The sequence below is a fragment of the Oncorhynchus kisutch genome, linkage group LG18 (genome assembly GCF_002021735.2).
Source record: "Oncorhynchus kisutch isolate 150728-3 linkage group LG18, Okis_V2, whole genome shotgun sequence".
Taxonomy (NCBI): Eukaryota; Metazoa; Chordata; class Actinopteri; order Salmoniformes; family Salmonidae; genus Oncorhynchus; species Oncorhynchus kisutch.
In genome coordinates this window covers 48,089,134-48,114,293 of record NC_034191.2, presented here as the reverse complement: position 1 = coordinate 48,114,293, position 25,160 = coordinate 48,089,134, and the positions used below count along the sequence as shown (strand labels likewise).

Below are 25,160 nucleotides of genomic sequence, written 5' to 3'. Positions count from 1 at the left end.
GAGAGAGAGAGAGAGAGAGAGAGAGAGAGAGAGAGAGAGAGTTGTTCAGTAACTCGGTCACCAGGGCAAGAGTCAGGCATCTACTCTTTCAGCTTTCATCTGGAGTATATCAACAAATACTTGTGACGGCCCGAAGAAACCTTGACAGTATTATCTTCAGTCTAGGGGTGAACTCAATCTTGGCTATTTAGGAACCAGCAAAACATTTTAGACTCTTAAAAAGTGTGCTAAGCTATTTAGGAATCAGCAAACACAATTTGACTACCATTTGCTTCCAGCGCTGTAACCACATTGATCAATGCAGGTCAATATTCCTGAGCATTTATTCCATCTAGGCCTGTGATGGTCAGTGCCAAGTCCCTTCCGGTCCGGGAAACAAACAACACTTAATGGCCACTAATGTGTTGCTTAAGTGCCTCCGTTGCAAAGACCCAATGTCTAATTCAATCACCTACTTATTGTCTGCTGCTCTACAATTAGAGCTGGCCATGGTCTGTCTGGCTGCATCCCAAATGACACCCTGTATCCTATATAGTGCACTATTTTTGACCAGAGCTTTATGGGGGTTCTAAGGGCCCTGGTCAAAAGCAGTGCACTATAAAGGGAATTGATTGACATTTGGGGTGTCACTTTATGGAGTGGATGGATACTACTTAGACTGGCCTGAAACCTGGGCTCAACCCCACTACTCACTACTCACCAACAGGGTGGTCTCCTAACCTTCCTCTCACTCTGCTCTCCAGAGAGAGGCCCCCTATTTATGGATGGTAAATACCACAAACTAGTGTCAGCATATGAAGAGTTTACCCCATACATAGAGAAAGAGAGAGAGAGAGAGAGACGTTACGTTCCACTGTAATAGTGAAGGTGTAAACTTGGCAGTAGAAAATCTCAACAGTATATTTGACCTTTCAGCTTCCCTATCAAATCTAAAAAATCTCAAATAGAAAACCGAAGAAAATTAACAACAATGACAAATGGTTTGATGAAGAATGCAAAAATCTAAGAAAGAAATTGAGAAACCTGTCCAACCAAAAACATAGAGACCAGGAAAACCTGAGTCTACGCCTTCACTATGGTGAATCACTAAAACAATACAGAAATACACTACGGAAAAAGAAGGAACAGCATGTCAGAAATCAGCTCAATGCAATTGAAGAATCCATAGACTCTAACCACTTCTGGGAAAATTGGAAAACACTAAACAAACAACAACACGAAGAATTATCTATCCAAAATGATATGTATAGTATGGGTAAACCACTTCTCCAATATTTTTGGCTCTATAACAAAGAATAAAGAGCAAAAATATATACATGATCAAATACAGGTCTTAGAATCAACTATTAAAGACGACCAGAACCCACTGGATTCTCCAATTACATTGAATGAGTTACAGGACAAAATAAAAACCCTCCAACCCAAAAAGGCCTGTGGTGTTGATGGTATCCTCAATGAAATGATCAAATATACAGACAACAAATTCCAATTGGCTATACTAAAACTCTTTAACATCATCCTTAGCTCTGGCATCTTCCCCAATATTTGGAACCAAGGACTGATCACCCCAATCCACAAAAGTGGAGACAAATTTGACCCCAATAACTACCGTGGAATATGCGTCAACAGTAACCTTGGGAAAATCCTCTGCATTATCATTAACAGCAGACTCGTACATTTCCACAATGAAAACAATGTACTGAGCAAATGTCAAATTGGCTTTTTACCAAATTACCGTACAACAAACCATGTATTCACCCTGCACACCCTAATTGACAACCAAACAAACCAAAATAAAGGCAAAGTCTTCTCATGCTTTGTTGATTTCAAAAAAGCCTTCGACTCAATTTGGCATGAGGGTCTGCTATACAAACTGATGGAAAGTGATGTTGGGGGTAAAACATACGACATTATAAAATCCATGTACACAAACAACAAGTGTGCGGTAAAAAAAAAAATGAAACACACACATTTCTTCACACAGGGTCGTGGGGTGAGACAGGGATGCAGCTTAAGCCCCACCCTCTTCAACATATATATCAACGAATTGGCGCGGGCACTAGAAAAGTCTGCAGCACCCGGCCTCACCCTACTAGAATCCGAAGTCAAATGTCTGCTGTTTGCTGATGATCTGGTGCTTCTGTCACCAACCAAGGAGGGCCTACAGCAGCACCTAGATCTTATGCACAGATTCTGTCAGACCTGGGCCCTGACAGTAAATCTCAGTAAGACCAAAATAAGGGTGTTCCAAAAAAGGTCCAGTCAACAGGTACACAAATACAAATTCCATCTAGACACTGTTGCCCTAGAGCACACAAAAAACTATACATACCTTGGCCTAAACATCATCGCCACAGGTAACTTCCACAGAGCTGTGAACGATCTGAGAGACAAGGCAAGAAGGGCATTCTATGCCATCAAAAGGAACATAAATTTCAACATACCAATTAGGATTTGGCTAAAAATACTTGAATCAGTCATAGAGCCCATTGCCCTTTATGGTTGTGAGGTCTGGGGTCCGCTCACCAACCAAGACTTCACAAAATGGGACAAACACCAAATTGAGACTCTGCACGCAGAATTCTGCAAAAATATCCTTCGTGTACAACGTAGAACACCAAATAATGCATGCAGAGCAGAATTAGGCCGATACCCACAAATGATCAAAAATCCAGAAAAGAGCCGTTAAATTCTATAACCACCTAAAAGGAAGCGATTCCCAAACCTTCCATAACAAAGCCATCACCTACAGAGAGATGAACCTGGAGAAGAGTCCCCTAAGCAAGCTGGTCCTGGCTCTGTTCAAATCAAATCAAATCAAATCAAATTTATTTATATAGCCCTTCGTACATCAGCTGATATCTCAAAGTGCTGTACAGAAACCCAGCCTAAAACCCCAAACAGCAAGCAATGCAGGTGTAGAAGCAATGCAGCTGTTCACAAACACAAACACACCCTACAGAGCCCCAGGACAGCAGCACAATTAGACCCAACCAAATCATGAGAAAACTAAAAGATAATTACTTGACACATTGGAAAGAATGAACAAAAAAACAGAGCAAACTAGAATGCTATTTGGCCCTACACAGAGAGTACACAGCGGCAGAATACCTGACCACTGTGACTGACCCAAAATTAAGGAAAGCTTTGACTATGTACAGACTCAGTGAGCATAGCCTTGCTATTGAGAAAGGCCGCCGTAGGCAGACATGGCTCTCAAGAGAAGACAGGCTATGTGCTCACTGCCCACAAAATGAGATGGAAACTGAGCTGCACTTCCTAACCTCCTGCCCAATGTATGACCATATTAGAGAGACATATTTCCCTCAGATTACACAGATCCACAAAGAATTCGAAAACAAATCGAATTTTGATAAACTCCCATATCTACTGGGTGAAATTCCACAGTGCCATCACAGCAACAAGATTTGTGACCTGTTGCCACGAGAAAAGGGCAACCAGTGAAGAACACACACCATTGTAAATACAACCCATATTTATGCTTATTTATTTTATCTTGTGTCCTTTAACCATTTGCACATTGTTAATATATATATATAATATGACATTTGTATTTGTATATATATATATATACAATATGACATTTGTAATGTCTTTATTGTTTTGAAACTTCTGTATGTGTAATGTTTACTGTTAATTTTTATTGTTTATTTCACTTTATATATTATCTACCTCACTTGCTTTGGCAATGTTAACACGTGTTTCCCATGCCAATAAAGCCCTTGAATTGAATTGAATTGAGAGAGAGAGAGAGAGAGAGAGAGAGGGAAAGAGAGAGAGAGAGTGAGAGAAAGAGAGAGCGAGAGAGAGAGAGAGAGACAGAGAGAGAGAGAGAGAGCAAAATGTCCGCCAGAATAATAGCAACGTCAATAACCAATGGTGATGTATTAATCTATGACAGGTTCATGTGAGGGGGTTATCAACATCAATACTTTTACCAATAGTAGTACACACTGACACCAGCCCTTGGGGAGCACTTATCAAAAGGATATATTCAATAAACACTCAAATGACAACTACAGTGCATTCGTAAAGTATTCAGACCCCTTTACTTTTCCCACATTTTGTTACGTTACGGTCTTATTCCAAAATTGATTAAAGACTTTTTCCCCCCTCATCAATCTACACACAATACCCCATAATGACAAAGCAAAAAACGTTTTTGAAACATTCTGCAGATCCTCTCAAGCTCTGTCAGGTTGGGGATGGGGAGCATTGCTGCACAGATATTTCCAGGTTTCTCCAGAGATGTTCGACCGGGCTTTGGCAGGGCCACTCAAGGACCTGTCCCGGAGCCACTCCTGCATTGTCTTGGCTGTGTGCTTAGGGTCATTGTCCTGTTGGAAGTTGAACTTTCGCCCCAGTCTGAGGTCCTGAACGCTCTGAAGCAGGTATTCATCAAGGATCTCTCTGTACTTTGCTCCGTTCATCTTTCCATCGATCCTGACTAGTCTCCCTGTCCCTTCCGCATTCAGGCCAAAGAGTTCCATCTTGGTTTCATCAGACCAGAGAATCTTGTTTCTCATGGTCTGAGAGTATTTAGGTGACTTTTGGCAAACTCCAAGTGGGCTGTCATGTGCCTTTTACTGAGGAGAGGCTTCCATCTGGCCACATTACCATAAAGGCCTGATTGGTGGAGTTCTGCAGAGATGGTTGTCCTTCTGGACGGTTCTCCCATCTCCACAGAGGAAATCTCACCTCCCTGAGGCTCTTCTCCCCCGATTGCTCAGTTTGGCCGGGTGGCCAGCTCTAGGAAGATTCCTGGTGGTTCCAAACTTCTTCCATTTAAGAATGATGGGGGCCACTGCGTTCTTGGGGACCTTCAATGCTGCAGACAATTTTTAGATACCCTTCCCCAGATCTGTGCCTCGACACAATCCTGTCTCGGAGCTCTTACGGACAATTCCTTCGACCTCATGGCTTGGTTTTTGCTCTGACATGCACTGTCAACTGTGGGACCTTATATAGACATGCGTGTGCCTTTCCAAATCATGTCCAATCAATTGAATTTACCACAGGTGGACTCCAATCAATTTGTAGAAACATCTCAAGGATGATCAATGGAAACCGGAATCACCTGAGCTCAATGTCGAGTCTAATAGCAAAAGGTCTGAATGCTTATGTAAATAAGGTATTTTAGATTAAAAATGTTAATACATTTGCAAAAATGTCAAAAACTTGTTATCACTTTGTCATTATGGGGTATTGTGTGTAGATTGATGATTTTCCTTTTTGAAATTTAATCCATTTTAGAAAAATGCTGTAACATAACAAAATGTGGTTCATGTCAATACTTTCTGAAGGCACTGTATGTCTGAATATAGATCAGTGGGCATCTGTGCTTGGTTATGAATGTGGGTAGCCTTCTAAGTAAATAAAGGTGAAATAAAAATAAATAAATAAAAAGTGAGCGATGCAAGAATTCAGTATCTAACTACGTATGTGAGCCGGACACAGACCACACACAGACACTAAATGCTTGATACACAAGAATGTATAAAGGCAAACGTACGTCTTAGAAATATCTCATGCACAGAAGTGTGTCTGTGTAAATAACGTGAGAGACAGAGAGAGAGGAAGGGATACAGAGGAATATGTCTCCACTCGGCATCGGTATAAGGAATGTCAAGAGATGCTTGTCATTTCACCACCGTTACAGGCAACATGTATACCACCCCCCCAGGCAGCCACCTCCCCATAATAGCTTGGAATATTCAGGGGAACTATTGCAGCCGCCTCTAATGAAGACATACAGTAGAAGTCAGAAGTTTACATACACCTTAGCCAAATACATTTAAACTCAGTTTTTCACAATTCCTGACATTTAATCCAAGTAAAAATTAACTGTCTGAGGTCAGTTAGGATCAGCACTTTATTTTAAGAATGTGAAATGTCAGAATAATAGTAGAGAAAATGATATATTTCAGCTTTTATTTCTTTCACCACAGTGGGTCAGAAGTTTACATACACTCAATTAGTATTTGGTAGCATAGCCTTTAAATTGTTTAACTTGGGTCAAATGTTTCAGGTAGCCTTCCACAAGCTTCTCACAATAAGTTGATTTTGGCCCATTCCTCCTGACAGAGCTGGTGAAACTGAGTCAGGTTTGTAGGCCTCCTTGCTCGCACAGGCTTTTTCAGTTCTGCCCACAAATGTTCTATAGGATTGAGGTCAGGGCTTTGTGATGGCCAATCCAATGCCTTGACTTTGTTTTCCTTAAGCCATTTTGCCACAACTTTGGAAGTATGCTTGGTGTCATTGTCCCAAGCTTTAACTTCCTGACTGATGTCTTGAGATGTTGCTTCAATATATCTACATAATGTTCCTGCCTCATGATGCCATCTATTTTGTGAAGTGCACCAGTCTCTCCTGCAGCAAAGCACCCCCATAACACGATGCTGCCACCCCTGTCCTTCACGGTTGTAATGGTGTTCTTCGGCTTGCAAGCATCCCCCTTTTTCCTCAAAACATAACGATGGTCATTATGGCCAAACAGTTCTATTTAAGTTTCATCAGACCAGAGGGCATTTCTCCAAAAGGTACGATCTTTGTCCCCATGTGCAGTTGCAAACCGTAGTCTGGCTTTTTAATGGCGGTTTTGGAGCAGCGGCTTCTTCCTTGCTGAGCGTGGAATGTGGGACTCGTTTTACTGTGCATGTAGTACTTTTGTACCTGTTTCCTCCAGCATCTTCACAAGGTCCTTTGATATGCGAAACCATATCTGAGACTCTTAGTTTAGATGTAATTTTATAGTTTAATCTAAAATGTGTAGATTTGTTATTTGATACATATCAGGGTTAATTTGCTCATCTATGGCCATAATATTGGGTCAAATTACATTCATTAGACCTATGATTCACTATTCATTACTGCTAAATAATTTAAGGTGTTAAATTAATAATGTTGTTCCAAAACAACATAAAAAAACCTTTGAAGCTCATTTAATTGAAATACAATATATTTTACACAGCCTACTACGATTCACAGAGTGCATTTCAAGTCCCAGGGTGCAACGCTCCACCCAGGGCTGGGTCAAAGATTTTAATAACTATCCCTGGCGTGTCACCAGTTACCACAGCCACAAATTCAAAATGAAAACAAAAATTCACTTTTTGGGTTAGGGTTAGGGTTAGGAATAATTTTAGCGTGGTTGAGGTTAGGTTTATGTTTCAAATCAGATTGTAATAGCCCACCCAATTTACCTACCTCATCCCCACACTGTTTTTATTTATTTACTTTTCTGCTCTTTTGCACACCAGTATCTCTACCTGCGCATGACCATCTGATCATTTATCACTCCAGTGTTAATCTGCTAAATTGTAATTATTTGCCTACCTCCTCATGCCCTTTGCACACAATGTATGTACTCTTTTTTTTTTCTTTTTTTTTCTACTGTGTTATTGACTTGTTTATTGTTTACTCCATGTGTAACTCTGTGTTGTTGTCTGTTCACACTGCTATGCTTTATCTTGGCCAGGTCGCAGTTGTAAATGAGAACTTGTTCTCAACTAGCCTACCTGGTTAAATAAAGTTTAAATTAATTAATTAATGAAAAAATTTAAAAAGAAGATAAATTGTAGAAATTATGACTTTGTGGCTGCGGTAACTAGTGATGACCCAAGGGCTGGCTGGGCTGCTGCTAGTAGTCTAAAAAGTAGTCTAAATAAATATATGCAAAGTAGTCTAAATATATTGCCGTCATAGCTAAGTTATGAGTTCATTTTGCATTACTTTTGGGTTGTAATCATATTATAATGCTCACATGAATGTCATGCTGAATATACTGCATGCTCATGCCATTGTTACAAAAACATTATTCGAATTTCGTTGCTAGAAGAATAACGTTAGGCTACAATGCAAATGTCATGTGTAAAATCATTTTTTATGTTATTTTGGAAGTAAATCTCCTTTGCACTGCACACTGCTTTGTAACACCTTTTGCATAGTTGTTTCAGTGGGCTGGCCCTCATCATCTGCTCTGTAAGCAAAGTATTCCAAAGTTTGCTTCTGTCAACAAGCTGCAGGTGTGGAGGTATGATGTTTTGGTTTGAAAAATCCATGCTGTCTGCATTTTCTCTCTCTCGCTTACTTCTAAAAAGTGGCTTGCTCTGTGTCAGTGTAGCCTGGTTAGCTTACTACTTATTGCCCTCTTGAAAAGATTCAGACAAAATACTAGACAGACTCGATCCTCTCAATCCATATCAGATGTGCGACACATTTGACAAAAGTACTGAAAGTAAACACAGATTCTGAACCTCTCCCTGTCTCTCATGATCTAGTAAACGTTTCGGTATATCGTAGAGCACTATCATGTGTACGCACACACACACGTACAGACACACACACAGGTGTGCATTTGTAATTTGACCAGTTTCTCACAGCAGGAAAATAATTCTGCAGAAACAGGAAATGTGAATTATTGTGTTGATTATAAATTCATGTACATTTTCGTAGTGGTTGACACATTTTTGTTAAGATAAATCGGACTTTATTTTTTTGTTCGATTTTGACCCCTTTTTCGTGGTATCCAATTGTTAGTAGTTACTATCTTGTCTCCTCGCTACAACTCCCGTACGGGCTCGGGAGAGACGAAGGTCGAAAGCCATGCATCCTCCGAAACACAACTCAACCAAGCCACACTGCTTCTTAACACAGCGCGCATCCAACCCAACCAGCCGCACCAATGTGTCAGAGGAAGCACCTGGCGACCTGGTTAGCATGAACTGCACCTGGCCCGCCACAGGAGTCGCTAGTGTGCGATGAGACAAGGATATACCTACCGGCCAAACGCTCCCTAACCCGGACGACGCTAGGCCAGTTTTGCGTCGCCCCACGTACCTCCCGGTCGAAGCCGGCTGCGACAGAGCCTGGGCTCGAACCCAGAGTCTCTGGTGGCACAGCTAGCGCTGCGATGCAGTGCCCTAGACCGCTGTGCACCCGGGAGGCCCTTAAATCTGACATTTTAAAGTGGAAATTACAAACATCAGAAGCCTTTTTAAACCTTGAATACACTTCCTTGCTGCGCAGGGAAATGATCTGAGACAACAGAGTGATCAAATTAAGATATGACATCTGTACCCAAGTCAAGTCCATCCCAAGATGGGAAACCCTCATGTGAAGGTGTACGCTCTGTCACCTCTTTGTCAATTAAATGGTGGACATTCTGAACATTACCAGCCATGAGTAACTGAACTGGAAAAAAGTCCTGTGTGTCTCACCAGGTTCTTGAGCAGGGTCGACAGCTCCTTGGTCAGGGTGGAGAACTTGACGAAGGCTGTTCCCAGGTCAGGGTTGTCTCTGCTGATGAAATTGCTGCCAAACTTATCTAGAGCCTGGGCATAGTTCTCCTCATTCTGGACATGGTCTGGGAGAGAGAGACAGAGGGAGACAACCAAGGTTAACATTTGTTTGAATTTGAAATAATGATGACAAGGGTAGTGTTGCTAGGCTTTGAGTCCCAAATTGCACCCTATTCCCTATATAAAGCACAACGTCAGTAGTGCAGTATATAGAAGGGTCCATAGGGCTCTGGTCAAAGTAGTGTATAGGGAATATGGTGCCATTTAGGACACAGCCAGGGACAGGTGATTGTGATCCAAGCATGGAAAGGGTGACATTTGCCATTGAATCATCTGGTTACAAATGCAACAGCTTAGTGTGGTTTCTAATAATTTGTACAACTTAAATCAGATGGTATTTCTGTAAAGCTCAGTATAAAGGGGTAGATCTTGCTAACTGGGTGTGGGTGAATGGGTTGAAGAGGAGCATTGGTAGACTGCCATTTCATTAGGAAAAATGATTGGTGCATGATGCAATGCATGTAGTCTCCCATTCATTGTTATAGGAATACAGCCCCAACAGGATCTGTCACAACTTTCTATCAGCATGTTAATGTGCAACCAGAGGAAAAAGAACTCTGGACCACCTTTACTCCACACACAGAGACCCGTACAAAGCTCTCCCTCGCCCTCCATTTGGCAAATCTGACCATAATTCTATCTTCCTGATTCCTGCTTACAAGCAAAAATGAAAGCAGGAAGCACCAGTGACTAGATCAATAAAAAAGTGGTCAGATGAAGCAGATGCTAAGATACAGGACTGTTTTGCTAGCACAGACTGGCATATGTTCCGGGATTCCTCCGATGGCATTGAGTAGTACACCACATCAATCATTGGCTTCATCAATAAGTGCATTGATGACGTTGTCCCGACAGTGACCGTACGAACATACCCCAACCAGAACCCATGGCTTACAGGCAGCATCCGCACTGAGTTAAAGGCTAGAGCTGCCGTTTTCAAGGAGCAGGACTCTAACCCTGAAGCTTATAAGAAATCCTGCTATGCCCTCCGACGAACCATCAAACAGGCAAAGCATCCATACAAGACTAAGATCGAATTGTACTATACCGGCTCTGACGTACTACACAGCCGAGAGCTGCCCAGTGACACGATTCTACCAGACGAGCTAAACTACTTCTATACTTGCTACGAGTACTCCAAGCATGCACTGACCAACTAGCAAGTGACTTCATTGACATTCTGAACCTCTCCCTGTCCGACTCCGTATTACCAACATGTTCTAAGCAGACCACCATAGTCCTTGTGCCCAAGAACACTATGTTAACCTGCCTAAACGACTACCGACCCATGGCACTCACGTCTGTAGCCATGAATTGCTTTGAAAGGCTGGGCATGGCTCACATCAACACCATCATCCCAGAAACCCTAGACCCACTCCAATTTGCATACCACCCCAACAGATCCACAGATGATGCAATCTCTATTGCACTCCACACTGCCCTTTCACACCTGGACAAAAGGAACACCTATGTGAGAGTGCTATTCATTGACTACAGCTCAGCGTTCAACACCATAGTGCCCTCAAAGCTCATCAATAAGCTAAGGACCCTGGGACTAAACACCTCCCTTTGCAAATGGATCCTGGACTTTCTGACAGACCGCCCCCAGGTGGTAAGGGTAGGTAAAAACACATCCGCCACGCTGATCCTCAACACAGGGGCCCCTCATGGGTACGTGCTCAGTCCTCTCCTGTACTCCCTGTTCACTCATGACTGCACGGCCAGGCACAACTCCAACACCATCATTAAATTTGAAGGAAAAAGAGGAAAAAGAGGACCGAGCACGCCCCCATTCTCATCGACTGGGCTACAGTGGAGCAGGTTGAGAGCTTCAAGTTCCTTGGTGTCCACATCACCAACAAACTAACATGGTCCAAGCACACCAAGACAGTCGTGAAGAGGGCATGACAAAACCTAATCTCCCTCAGGAGACTGGAAAGATTTGGCATGGGTCCTCAGATCCTCAAAAGTTTCTACAGCAGCACCATCGAGAGCATAACTGCCTGGTATGGCAACTGCTCGGCCTCCGACAGCAAGGCACTACAGAGGGTAGTGCGAACGGCCCAGTACATCACTGGGGCCAAGCTTCCTGCCATCCAGGACCTCTATACCAGGCGGTGTCAGAGGAAGGCCCTAAAAATTGCCAAAGACTCCAGCCACCCGAGTCATAGACTGCTCTCCCTGCTACCGCAGGGCATGCGGTACCGGAGTGCCAAGTCTAAGACTCCTGAACATCTAGTCAGATGGCTACTCAGACTATTTGCAGGGCTGTATATGGGATTGAACTGTATCCAAAATCAGACAGGATACCTGAGCGGGGCCAGGTCAGAAAGGGTCTAGAAACCCCCTCTTCAAGGCACTAACAACGGACTATATGGAGAAAAGGTTGAAACGCTGAAATATTTAGTTTCATAAGAGGGCATAATTACTCACCCAGAAAAGTCTATACAGAGATCAACCCCTTTTCAATGTCTTCCACAAGCGCAACCCTCTTGTTAATGAGCCTAGAAAACTGACAAGAGAGCTTTCTCTCACCTTGGCCTGAGCTGTAGATGGCCTTGACTGATTTCTTCACCTTCTGCAGCGCAGTCCTGTCCTGATCCAAAGCCTGTAAACACAGAACGAGAGAGAGAGAAAGAGAGAGAGAGAGGATTGTTAAGGATTTACAATAGCATCACAGACTGAACTTTGTAACCAAAACACAACACAATTGTTATACAGTAAATAGTCATTTACTAGTCATAGTCATTTCAGAGAATGAAGCTAACCCTGAACACTATGAGATTTTTACAGTGCTGGCTTAAAAACTGGCATAACAATTTATCAAATGCTCAAAAAGCACCACATGACCTGAAAAATGGTTTATCAACATTCTGTTTGTTATATAAGGGTTCCATACAGTAGCATCATTAGGATAGTAGTGCCCGAGGTAGAGCAGCTGTGTCTTATAATGCCTCTCCTCTCCATGCTTCTCTGTTTCGCAAAGAGCAAGACCATGGCCCTTCTTGCTATTCTACTAGTTCTGCTATTCCGTTGGTGTTTTAAAAATCTATACAAACCTGAGATAGGCTTGAAAACACACTAGGGCTGTCCCCGACTAAGATAAATATTGGTCGACAAAGAGTCGTCTGCTCTTTCGACCAATCGATTGGTCGTATTTTTAACGTGTATATTTCCATATATATACACATGCTATGTGTTTTAATCAAATCAACTACAGGCACTGCACTTGTCTGATGCTTTAAGCAAACTTTTTGATGAAATAATTAAGACACAAATAACTAGTCCGACCATAATTGATTTGATTGTGCCAGACCTGGCTCAGATTTGCTGCGCTGTGTTAAAAAAAACAGCGATTGACTGTGTGACTAGCATCTGTTGTCTCTCTATCCTCCCTGCAGCAGTGACCACCACAGAACATCAGCAGTGTATCGCGCTGTCCGTGTTGCTGAAACTGCAACATAATTACAGCCATTTCTGATTGAAAAGTTGTACAGGAAAAACATTCTCTAATTTTCTCTAATTCCCTTTGCTCTCTTTACGTGAAAATAAGGCCTGACCTATAGCATATCATAATCACATGAATAAATTGGTTTCTAACAAACTCTGAACACCGTAACACATGTGACAGCAAAATGGATGCAGAGGACGAACAAATAAACTGGAAACGGGGGAATGTTTACTGGTTGCCCAGGAGGTAAAGGGGAAGTCAGATGTGTGGAATACATTTAACTAGTTGTGGGGAAATACTGGAGAAGAAGAAAAATAAGGTATGAAGCCAGCGCTGCATGCATATTATGTGTACCAAACAGGTGCTGTTAGATTACAATATCATTTTTCTGACCGTTTGTAACAATGTAAACAACACAGAATAAATTATAAGTGTACCAGAGTCTGTTGAAATGTTTTGGCCTATTCATTGTTTTAGCTAATCATTCAATGGTTGCTCTGTTATTTGATTTAAAAACGCTTGATTGCATTTCACATCGTGAATGACTCGTATACTGTGTGATGATATGAACAAATAAATTATTGATTGATACAGTAGTCTATATAAGAATTGAAATACAGGCCTAAGTAAGTTACGGTATTAAGACTAAACAGGATGCGCTCTTAGAGTGGCTTGAGAAAGTATTCACACACCTTGGCATTTTTCCTATTTTGTTGCCTTACGACCTGGAGTTAAAATAGATTTTGGGGGGGTTTGTATCATTTCATTTACACAACATGCTTACCACTTTAAAGATGCAAAATATTTTTTCTTGTGAAATAAACAAGTGTGACGACCCTCCCACTCTGTCTGCCATATTCTTTCTCTTTGCTCTTGTTTTCCTTATTAGGATGTCGGTGGGAGGAGCTGGGAGGGTGTGGGCCCGGGTGTGTCCCGGGATAAATACACCTCTTCCCCATTCCTTGAGGAGACTCTCTCCATGCAGACACACTGATAGAGTTTGGTTATGGCATTTTTGTGGCTGTTTTGTTTGTTTGCTTTGGCACCTTTCAACACCCCTCATTATCATATTTATGCACTCAAACACTCACTTACACTACTGATTACTGGCTACACACTGGCTACACATTAATTGTATTTAGTTTACTTCAGTTAATAAATATATTTTGTTATTCCTTATCTTCACGTTGTCTCCCTTTTTGTTACGAACTTCAAGCCGGTTCGTGACACAAGAAATAAGACAAAAAACAGAACTTGCGCATGCATAACTATTCACCCCCCAAAGTCAATACTTTGTAGAGCCACCTTTTGCACCAATTACAGCTGCAAGTATCTTGGGGTATGTCTATAAAAGCTTGGCACATCTAGCCACTGGCATTTTTGTCCATTCTTCAAGGCAAAACTGCTCCAGCTCCTTCAAGTTGGATGGGTTCCGCTAATGTACAGCAATCTTTAAGTCATACCACAGATTCTCAATTGGATTGAGGTCTGGGATTTGACTAGGCCATTCCAAGATATTTAAATGTTTCCCCTTAAACCACTCAAGTGTTGCTTTCTCAAATCTCTGGAAGACAAACAGGTTTCCCTCAAGAATTTCCCTGTATTTAGCGCCATCCATCATTCCTTCAATTTTGCCCAGTTTCCCAGTCCCTGCAAATGAATAACATCCCCACAGCATAATGCTGCCACCACCATGCTTCACTGTGGGGACGGTGTTCTCGGGGTGATGAGAGGTGTTGGGTTTGCGCCAAACATAGTATTTTTCTTGATGGCCAAAAAGCTCAATTTAAAAAAAGTATATGTTTGGGGAGTCTCCCACATGCCTTTTGGCGAACACCAAATGTGTTTGCTTATTTTTTCTGGATACTCTTCCGTAAAGCCCAGCTCTGTGGAGTGTACGGCTTAAACTGGTCCTATGGACAGATACTCCAATCTCCACTGTGGAGATTTAAAGCTCCTTCAAGGTTATTATCTTTGGTCTCTTTGTTTTCTGTCTGATTAATGCCCTCCTTGCCTGGTCTGTGAGTTTTGGTGGGTGGCCCTCTCTTGGCAGGTTTGTTGTTATGCCATATTCTTAAAAAAAATTATAATGGATTTAATGGTGCTCCGTGGGATGTTCAAAGTTTCGGATATTTTTTATAACCAACCCTGATCTGTACTTCTTTGGAGAGCACCTTGGTCTTAGTGCCGCTTGCTTGGTGGTGCCCCTTGCTTAGTGGTGTTGCAGACTCTGGGGCCTTTCAGAACAGGTGTATATATATACTGAGATCATGTGACACACAGATTGCACACAGGTGGACTTTATTTAGCTAATTATGTAACTTCTGAAGGTAATTGGTTACACCAGATCTTATTTAGGGGCTACATAGCACAGGGTGTAAATTCATATGCACGCACCACTTTTCCGTTTTTTTTAATTGTAATTTATTTTAAACAAGTTATACTTTTCATTTCACTTCACCAATTTGGACTATTTTGTGTATGTCCATTACATGAAATCCAAATAAAAATCAATTTAAATTACAGGTTGTAATGCAACAAAATAGGAAAAACGCCAAGGGGGTGAATACTTTTACACGGGTAGTGTAGGCCCACAACTCGATGGTGGTTATGCAACGCTGCTATACTAAGCCTACTAATGATATTGGCATTACTTATTATTATAATGCTGATCATAATAATAATAGTAATAAGGAGATAAAGGAAAAGGGAGGGTTATTATTATAAAAAAATACAAATATCGGACCATTTGGAACAGTTTAAACAACACTAAATAAATGAAATATTACCAGAGAGGCTGGACTAATGAAAAAAAGTTTATTCCAGCAGAGCAAAGACGAATAAAAGCCAAATTCTTGAGGCTTGGTGCTCACGGAATCAGTAGGCTATTAAACAATCACTCAAACAGGCAACAGAAGCAGGATCTGTCTTATTTCTGTAGATATGTATATGGATGATTTATAAATTCAGGCACATTTAACAGTTAGGTTATTGATTATAGACCTAATTAAGTTGGGGTTTCCTCTCCACTCACTTTTCTTAGACAATTAAGCCAAGGGCTGTTTTCTCGTCTCCTAACTCTGCTGCTGCCTCCGCCACATTGTTCTCAACACCAATATGCTGGTTAACTTTTCCATTGTGCACATAGAAACATGGTCTAGGAAAAGGCGCCAATTCAACAGCGCACTGATGTGTTTCAGAACCACGGACAGCGACTGTTATCCAACGCAGGAGAAAACTTGTTTGTTTAAAATTAATATAATTTGTGCACCATGATTTGTTTTTGTTATCCATTTTTTGCTTCTGCTCGACTAAAGAAATCTAAGTCAACCAACATTCTATTGACCAAACCAGTCGACTAAATGGGGCCAGCCTTAAAAACAAACACACACACTGACTACTACACTAACACACACACAGTATCTGTATCTGTCCAAGGTCATTGTCTAAATGGTGATAAAATACTGGATAACTCTAACAAGATCTGTTATACCTACAGTAATGAAGTCTCTAGCACTCATTTACAAGGCCATATTTCCTTGATTATGATCCGTACTGTGATTGAATCAGAGGCAGATGTTTGTTTACAAAAGTAGTGCACAACTTTTGACCAGAGCCCTATGGGCCCTGGTCAAAGGTAGGGCACTGAAAAGGAAATAGGGTGCCATTTGGGACGCAACCTGCGATACTGACCTCCAGATCCTCTCACCGCACAGAGCGTCGCAATTAGGAGAACGCTGATGTCATGCTTTTATCGCCGCTGAGGGCAGAGTCACTCTGCATACACTGTCCTTGGCTCACAGCACTACTTATGCCTACTTGGAAATGCGCTTGTTTTCAAAAACTCTGTGCCCTGTGGAAGTGTAGAATGTCTGCGCAGATCGAAGGTTTCACTTTTGTGTTTTTCAATGCAGGGTATTCTGTATCATTCGCCACAGAGACAGATTAAATGACTGTGAGGTTTGATGTGCAAAACCAATGTTCAGGTTAAGAGGATTTGATAGTATCACAAACAGTACTCACACACTCAGATGTGTAGAAGTACACACACACACACACAAACACACACACACACATACTTATGGAGACGATAAACACCAACATAAATACAGGAAATCGGGCTCCGTTGGTCACAGGGGAGGCACCCTACAACGTCGGTCGAGCTAATTACATTTCACGATGCAATTAAGGCCCAGTCTTGGTTGTCCCCTGGACAGTTTTACGTCGCTCTTACACAATTTATGGCTGCAGTACTGTATGGCCCCGGGGCCCTTAGTGCCCTTACTCCCATTGCACTGTGCTTTGATCTCTCTCTCTCTCCCTAACGCAGGAGCCCGACCTGGTGCTAGTGTATGTACCGTTACCTAGTAGCCTACATACAAATACTCTCATACTGTACATGATCCTTCAGTGTGGTCCTGTCTAGACTAGAATGTTCTGTGTATTCACAGAGAAGGCAACTTTGTAGAGAGTATGGTTGGTATAATCAACACCCTTTTCATAAATATTAGGCTGTATTCTGGAACAAATTGCTTTGGCTTTAGCAGAAAGCTGTGTTGTCTACATCTTAGCAAACATGTTTATCTCTAGTCTGTACTTGCTTCGTGAAATACTAAATTATCATGACATGATGAGAATATAGGCTACTGCAGACCAAGGACACAGACCCTAATCCATGAATGATTATTCAGAGAGGCAGTAGACTGAGATGAATTCTCCAGAGGGAACAAAGGCAACACATGCAGCAGCAGCAGGAGGAAGACTGCCTCTCTAATGGTGCCCATGTTACAGGGCAAGAGAGCGAGAGAGCTAGAGAGAGAGAGAGAGAGAGAGAGAGAGAGAGAGAGAGAGAGAGAGGAGCAGCTGGCACCCCCTTCAAAGGTCACCCATAATCCTCTCTGTGTCTGCGTTGCAGTAATTAAATATTCTGCTTTGATATGAACATGCTCTTACATTAGTAGGGAACATGCTACGTCGACTTGACATTACAGGGGCAGGGATATATGTGTTGTGTACCCAGGGTCCTTGCGACCACAGGAGTAGGGTTTTTAGAGGCCCTTGTCCGACTGTAGCACAAGCTTCCGTTTTTTTTTCTCGCACAGAGCAAACCACCATTGAGGCCATTTTTAATTGACGATGACGCGACAGACCGTGTGTGACAACCGTATAGATTTCAGTTACGACTGAACAAGGTCAATTGCCAATGGCATTACTGCCATTCAAAATCGCTAGGCATACATCATTATCACAGAGAGCACAGTAAAGACTCATTCAAATATGTCGTGGAAACACTTTTTTAGGTATACTGTAATATACGCAAGCAAGTGCTACCATCAAATCAATGAGGAGAAACACTAGATGTGTAGGAGGGAGGGGAATTTGGCTTTGAGCATTCAGCTCAGTCTCCAAGGGCCAAAATAGTTAAATGGAACACAGCTCACTTGGCTAACAGTCCTCCACACCCTCTGGCAACCAGTAAGAACGCATCTCAGCTCTAGCAAGAATGCCCTCACAAAGCCTGCAAACTATTCAATATAGTCAATTCTTTATTCTGATCGACCAACAGCCAATGTTCAGCTCTGACACAATCCAGTGTGATTGGTGATTCAATGACTCAAAACAAGAGTTGATGGGATAGAGATGTTTCATACCTAATACTCTGAAAGGGAACCTAGCCCACAGTATATGGCAGTGTGTTGATTCCCCTGTGAAATGTCTACCACCATGAAAGCTCGTATTGTGCTGGTAGCTGGTCATTGTGGCTGTGCATGACGGGAGACAGGAAGGTAGAGAAGCTACAGCTTCAACACTTCCTGGGTTGTGTCCCAAATGGCCCCCCTATTCCCTATTCCCTATATAGTGCTGTGCTGATCAAAAGTAGTGCACTACAAGTAATGCCATTTGGGATGCAGATCTGAAGTTCCTGCCCCAGGTCTTATCCTCCCAGTGCAGAGCAGACCTGGCATTTCCCCTCCAGCCCTCCTTCCATAGGAAACAGGAAGCAACAGGCCTGACTGTCACTCTCTTAGTTATAACACCATGGTATTTCACTGGCAACTTATGGTAAACCGCATTTTGCGGATAAGTTATAGATCACAGTTACAGAAGTGTTCTCTAGATTCATTTCTCTACTGTGAAATTTGTGGATTTCTCTGTCAATTGGTACTCACTCAGTTCATAACTTTGTCACTCAGTTCATAACAAGATCAGTCACACGTACAGACAGACAGTAATGGGGTTGCCACAGAGATGTGAATGCAAAGTCTCGCACATCAGCAAGTTTCTCTCGTCTAACCATTCTGTCTATCTGTCTGTCTATCTGACATTAGTGGGCTGACACTCAAGATGACGCAGTGCCTTGTAGTGAGTTCAAGGCCCAACCCCACATGAGTCCTGGTATCACAATGCCCCCCTTAGTTTAAGAAGACTCGTTTGTAACTAAGAGCTTCACTGTCGGCCATGCATTAAAGACCAAAATTGGTTCAAGAGAATTGTGATAAACAAAAATATATACCAGGTTTATTTAAGGACCAAAAAATTGACAGCTGTGCTATAGATTGTTGGGAAGAGATTTTGGCTGTATCGATTCCATGGCACATGGTTTATGAATTGACATGCAAAACGGCGGACTCAAAACGGCGGATTCAAAACGGCGGACTCAAAACGGCGGACTCAAAACGGCGGATTCAAAACGGAGGATTCAAAACGGCGGACTCAAAACGGAGGATTCAAAACGGCGGATTCAAAACGGCGGACTCGAAACGGCGGACTCAAAACGGCGGATTCAAAACGGCGGATTCAAAGCGGCGGATTCAAAACGGCGGATTCAAAACGGCGGATTCAAAACGGAGGATTCAAAACGGAGGATTCAAAACGGCGGACTCAAAACGGCGGACTCAAAACGGCGGATTCAAAACGGCGGATTCAAAACTTTGAATTTTTCAATTTAAATTATTATTCAAAATTCTTTCAAATAATATAATTGTATATATGTGGGGGATACAGCCTACCTCGCAGATTTTGCTGCGAGGTAGCAGAGCCATTAGATCATTTATATTGGTACGGTCCATATGTAGCTCGTTTTTGGTCACAGGTCCAGGAATGGCTGAAGAATCGCAACATTTTCCTGGAGCTAACACTGCAGATAGCAATAAAGGGAGATTTGAAAAAGTCATAGTCAATGTGATCAATAATATAATAATTATTTCAGCAACAGAAAATCTTTCATTTACAATCTGTAGAAACTATGAGAATAGAAAGGTTCAGAACTTTTGTGAAGCATCACAGCACAGTTGAAAAATATATGGCAAATAGAAATCCAATATGGACGGTGTCAAGAGACAGATGGGAGGGGTTGAGTGGATCTGAAAGGTGGGACTAAAAACAACAAGATAACTATTGTAAAATATACTGTGTCCATAAAATATATATAGGTTCAGAACTTTTGTGAAACAGCACAGTTAAAAAGATATGGCAAATAGAAATCAAAATGGATTAAAAACTATTAAAAACAAACAAAAGATAACTATATATATATATATATATATATATATATATATATATATATATATATATATATATATATATATATATATATATATATATATTTAAAAGGGAAGGGGTCTGAATGGAAAGATATTCAGACCCCTTCCCTTTTTCCATATTTTGTTCTAAAATGGGTGGGGAAAAAATGTCACTCATCTATCTACACACAATACCCCATAATGACTTTTTTGCTAATTTAATACAAATAAAAACCTAAAATACCTTATTTACACAAGTATTCAGATCCTTTGCTTTGAGACTCAAAATTGAGCTCAGGTGAATCCTGTTTCCATTGATCCTTTAGATGTTTCTACAACTTGATTGGAGTCCACCTGTGGTAAATTACATTGATTGGACATTATTTGGAAAGGCACACACCTGTCTATATAAGGTCCCACAGTTGACAGTGCATGTCAGAGCAAAAACCAAGCCATGGGGTCAAAGGAATTGTACGTAGAGCTTCGAGACGAGGCACAGATCTGTGGATAGGGTACCATAAAATGTCTGCAGCATTAACCTGTTGAGTGTAGGGGGCAGTATTTTGATGTTTGGATGAAAAACATACCCAAATGAAACTGCCTATTTCTCAGGCCCAGAATCTAGAATATGCATATAATTGTCTGATAAGATAGAAAACACTCTAAAGTTTCCAAAAATGTCAAAATATTGTCTGAGTATAACAGAACTGATATTGCAGGCAAAAACCTGAGGAAAATCCAACCCGGGCGTGCTGTTTTCCCTGAAATCTCTCTGTTCCATTGCCTGCCTTCGCTCCATTTAAAGGGATATCAACCAGATTCCTTTTCCTATGGCTTCCACATGTTGTGAACAGTCTTTAGACATAGCTTCAGGCTTTTATTTTGAAAAATGAGAGAGAAAGATCACATTGCATCATTGTATGGCTGGGTGCCAGCAGCGTTTTGCATGCGCAAAAGCTTGGAGCAGACATTTTCTTTCTCTCTCCTATTGAAGAAGGTACAGTCCGGTTGAAATATTATCAATTATATATTGTAAAAACAACCTGAGGATTGATTATAAAAAACGTTTGACATGTTTCTACGTGCTTTACGGATACTATTCGGAAACCAAATGGAGGTATTTTGGATATAAAAATTATCTTTATGGAAAAAAATGAACATTTATTGTGTAACTGGGAGTCTCGTGAGTGCAAACATCCGAAGATCATCAAAGGTAAGCGATTCATTTTATTGCTTTTCTGACTTTCGTGACCAATCTACTTGGCTGCTAGCTGTTTGTAATGTTTTGTCTGCTGAGAGAGATGTCCTTACATAAACGCTTGGTATGCTTTCGCCGAAAAGCTTTTTTGAAATCTGACACACCAGGTGGAGTAACAGCAAGCTAAGCTGTGTTTTGCTATATTGCACTTGTGATTTCATGAAAATGAAATATTTTTTGTAATTTAATTTGAATTTGGTGCTCTGCAATTCAGCGGATGTTGACGAAAATTATCCCGATAACGGGATGGGTGCATCAAGAAGTTTTAAAGGTCCCCAAGAACACAGTAGCCTCCATCATTCTTAAATGGAAGAAGCTTGGAAACACCAAGACTCTTCCTAGACCTGGCCGCCCGGGCAAACTGAGCCTTGACCTTGGTCAGGTATTTTGGTATTTGGTATTTTATTAGGAACCCCATCAGCTGTTGTAAAAGCAGCAGCTACTCTTCCTTGGGTCCACACAAAACATGAAACAGAATACAGAATGACATAATACAGTACATCATTAGACAAGAACAGCTCAAGGACAAAACTACATACATTTTTTTTTTAAAGGCACACATAGCATACATATCAATGCATACACAGGTGTTGCTTTATCTGTTTTTTGAAACCATATTTGCTGTTTATTTGAGCAATATGAGATGGAAGGAAATTCTATGCAATAAGGGCTCTATATAATACTGTATGTTTTCTTGAATTTGTTCTGGATTTGGGGACTATGAAAAGTCCCCTGGTTGCATGTCTGGTGAGTAAGTGTGTGTGTCAGAGCTGTGTTTAAGTTGACTATGCAAACAATTTGGGATTTTAAACACATGAATGTTTCTTATGACGTTCCATACCCAGGGACGTCACCAAGAACCCGATGGTCACTCTGACAGAGCTCCAGAGTTCTTCTGTGGAGATGGGAGAACCTTCCAGAAGGACAACCATATCCACCAATCAGGCCTTTACGGTAGAGTGGCCCGACGAATGCCACTCCTCAGTAAAAGGCACATGACAGCCCGCTTGGAGTTTGCAAAAAGGCACCTAAAGTACTCTCAGACCATGAGAAACAAGATTCTCTGGCCTGATGAAACTAGATTGAACTCTTTGGCCTGAATGCCAAGTGTCAGATCTGGAGGAGACCTGGCACCATCCCTATGGTGAAGCATGGTGGTGGAAGCATCATGCTGTGGGGATGTTTTTCAGCGGCAGGGACTGGGAGACTAGTCAGTATCGAGGGAAAGATAAACGGAGCAAAGTACAGTGAGATCCTTGATGAAAACCTGCTCCAGAGTGCTCAGGACCTCAGACTGCGGCGAAGGTTCACCTTCTTAAAGGGCAAGGATCCTAAGGACACAGCCATGACAATGCAGGAGTGGCTTTGGGCCAAATCTCTGAATGTCCTTGAGTGGCCCAGCCAGAGCCCGGACTTGAACCCAATCGAACCTGAAAATAGCTGTGCAGCGATGATCCCCATCCAACCTGACAGTGCTTGAGAGGATGTGCAGAGAAGATTTGGAGAAACTCCCCAAATAAAGGGGTGCCAAGGTTGTAGCGCCATACCCAAAAAGACCCTAGGCTGAAATCGCTGCCAAAGGTGCTTCAACAAAGTACTGAATAAAAGGTCTGAATACTTATGTAAATGTCATATTTCAATAAAAAAATATATATACATTTGCAACAAATAAAGCTTTGTCATTATGGGGTATTGTGTGAAGATTGATGAGGGGGGGAAATAAAAAATACTTTCCAAATGCACTGTATATATAAAACAATATATATATGGTGGATTGGAAAGGATGCAGACAATTACATTGGTGGAAGCTATAATCTATAAAGAAATAAAGAAATCGTACACGAGAGGGCATGCTAAACTACTTTTTTAGCATGGCTGTCATAGGTACGAGCTGGAGCCGCCGAGTACCGTATATATCCATAAGAATTATGCTGAGTCATGATTTCGACTGGCTGAAAAAAAGATGTCAGTCTCGTCCTGACACGTGGAGATAAAATTTCAATATTGAAACTATTTTGCAAGACAGTCAGCAACGTTTGTACAACCCCTCATTGTTGCAAACCAAATGTTAGGCTAGAAGCAAGGGGAAATAATGTCTAGATGCCTTTTACAGTGGAGATCATGTTAATGAATTGACTGGCTGGGCTGATGGGACACTGGATGAGCAGGGAGAAAACTGTAAATTTGTCTAGGAGCTAGAACCAGGGCGACGTGTCTGTCGCCACCATCTTGTATCAGCATTGTAACTTATTACAGCTTCAGTGTCTACTTAACTGAAAATATCTGCTGCATACCCCTCACTCCCCAATCAAACTGGGTGAGGTTAAATAAGACCAGATGCATCTGCCATTAAAGGTCTTCTGTTAGCAACAGAGGTGTAAAAGTGTATTTATCTATTTCATCGTATGTTTTTTCTACTTTTTATTGCACTGCTCAACCAGCGATTAGAAATACCTATACTAGCATAGATTTCTCGGTTTGGTAAGATGCGATTTTCCCAACAAGAAAATGTCATATGAAAACGGAATAAGAATGAGACGTTTCATCATAGCCAGGTTTTACATAACACAATGATTGCAGACTATATGCAGGTTTTGTACCTCAACAACATTCACAACTCAGGACAGATGTGGTAAGCTGAATTAATGATGTAGTTTTGGCTTTTTAGAATTGGCCCCTGTGTCACATACAGGCAAATGAAACAGAACAGTGTACAGCGACATATTGCATTACTTGACTCTCTCACACTGACGTCCCATCACATTTTCCATGCTAGTTCAACCGCATAACTGTCATTTAAAAGTGCATGCAAAGGGCCGTCATATAAAAATGTTTGTTAGGTAAACTGTCAGCATTATAAATTGTGACTCATAATCCACCGAGTGAGGCAGTACCTCCCGTAGTAACAAGGGCGGTTAAATCGGAGGTCACTGTTAAAAAGTGCCATATAAGCCCATCAGATCTGATGGCTCTGTCGTTGCTGAGCTCCATTAGAGAGCGAGAGGAGAAGGCTGGCGATACATGGTGGGGGTGTCCGAGTCAGTTTAACACCAGTGGTCTTCAATGGAAGGCCCCAGACAGATGTGGAAACCCCCTCGCCCTGGCCACTCCGTATCCCACACCCTCCCTTCGCCTAAATCAGGGAAAGAGCAGGGATCACAGCCCTAAAAGCTAAACATGGTCAGGGGCTAATCCACTGCTAATAGCCCTTGATGATGCAGTGCAACTGTGGCAGGAAGGGAAGGTAGGCCAACAGCTGGAAGCCACGACCAGAGACCGATTATCCGATTTCCCTGATCTCTCAGACAGCAAACAAACCAACAAACAAGAAATTGAAACAGCATCCAAACAGAAAGCCCCCAAACCCTCCCGCTGTGAAAGAGACACGCCACAGATAGATTCGATAATATCGCTGGAGGATTTCTTTAAGGAGGTTTGGAAAGGGTGTGTTGGGGTCCTAACCGGGGTCACAACACGTCTTCGTCCTGAGGCGTGGCAAATTGGCAATGGGACGCTTGGATTTCGGCCAGTGTCTGAACCCGTATTGA

The 25,160-nt window shown here is 41.8% G+C and overlaps 1 protein-coding gene across 5 annotated transcripts in view; it reads right to left on the bottom strand.

Moving 5' to 3' along the window:
- The window catches only part of LOC109908803 (arf-GAP with SH3 domain, ANK repeat and PH domain-containing protein 1-like), a 76,421-nt gene that overhangs the window by 37,615 nt on the left and 13,646 nt on the right, over positions 1–25,160 (bottom strand). For all 5 annotated transcript variants that reach the window (XM_031796205.1, XM_031796208.1, XM_031796206.1 and 2 more), the window contains exons 4-5: positions 11,916–11,988; positions 9,240–9,385 (exon numbers count right to left, since the gene is read on the bottom strand). In XM_031796205.1, the coding sequence (XP_031652065.1) occupies positions 9,240–9,385; positions 11,916–11,988 (219 nt within the window). The remainder of the gene's footprint in view (positions 1–9,239; positions 9,386–11,915; positions 11,989–25,160) is intronic.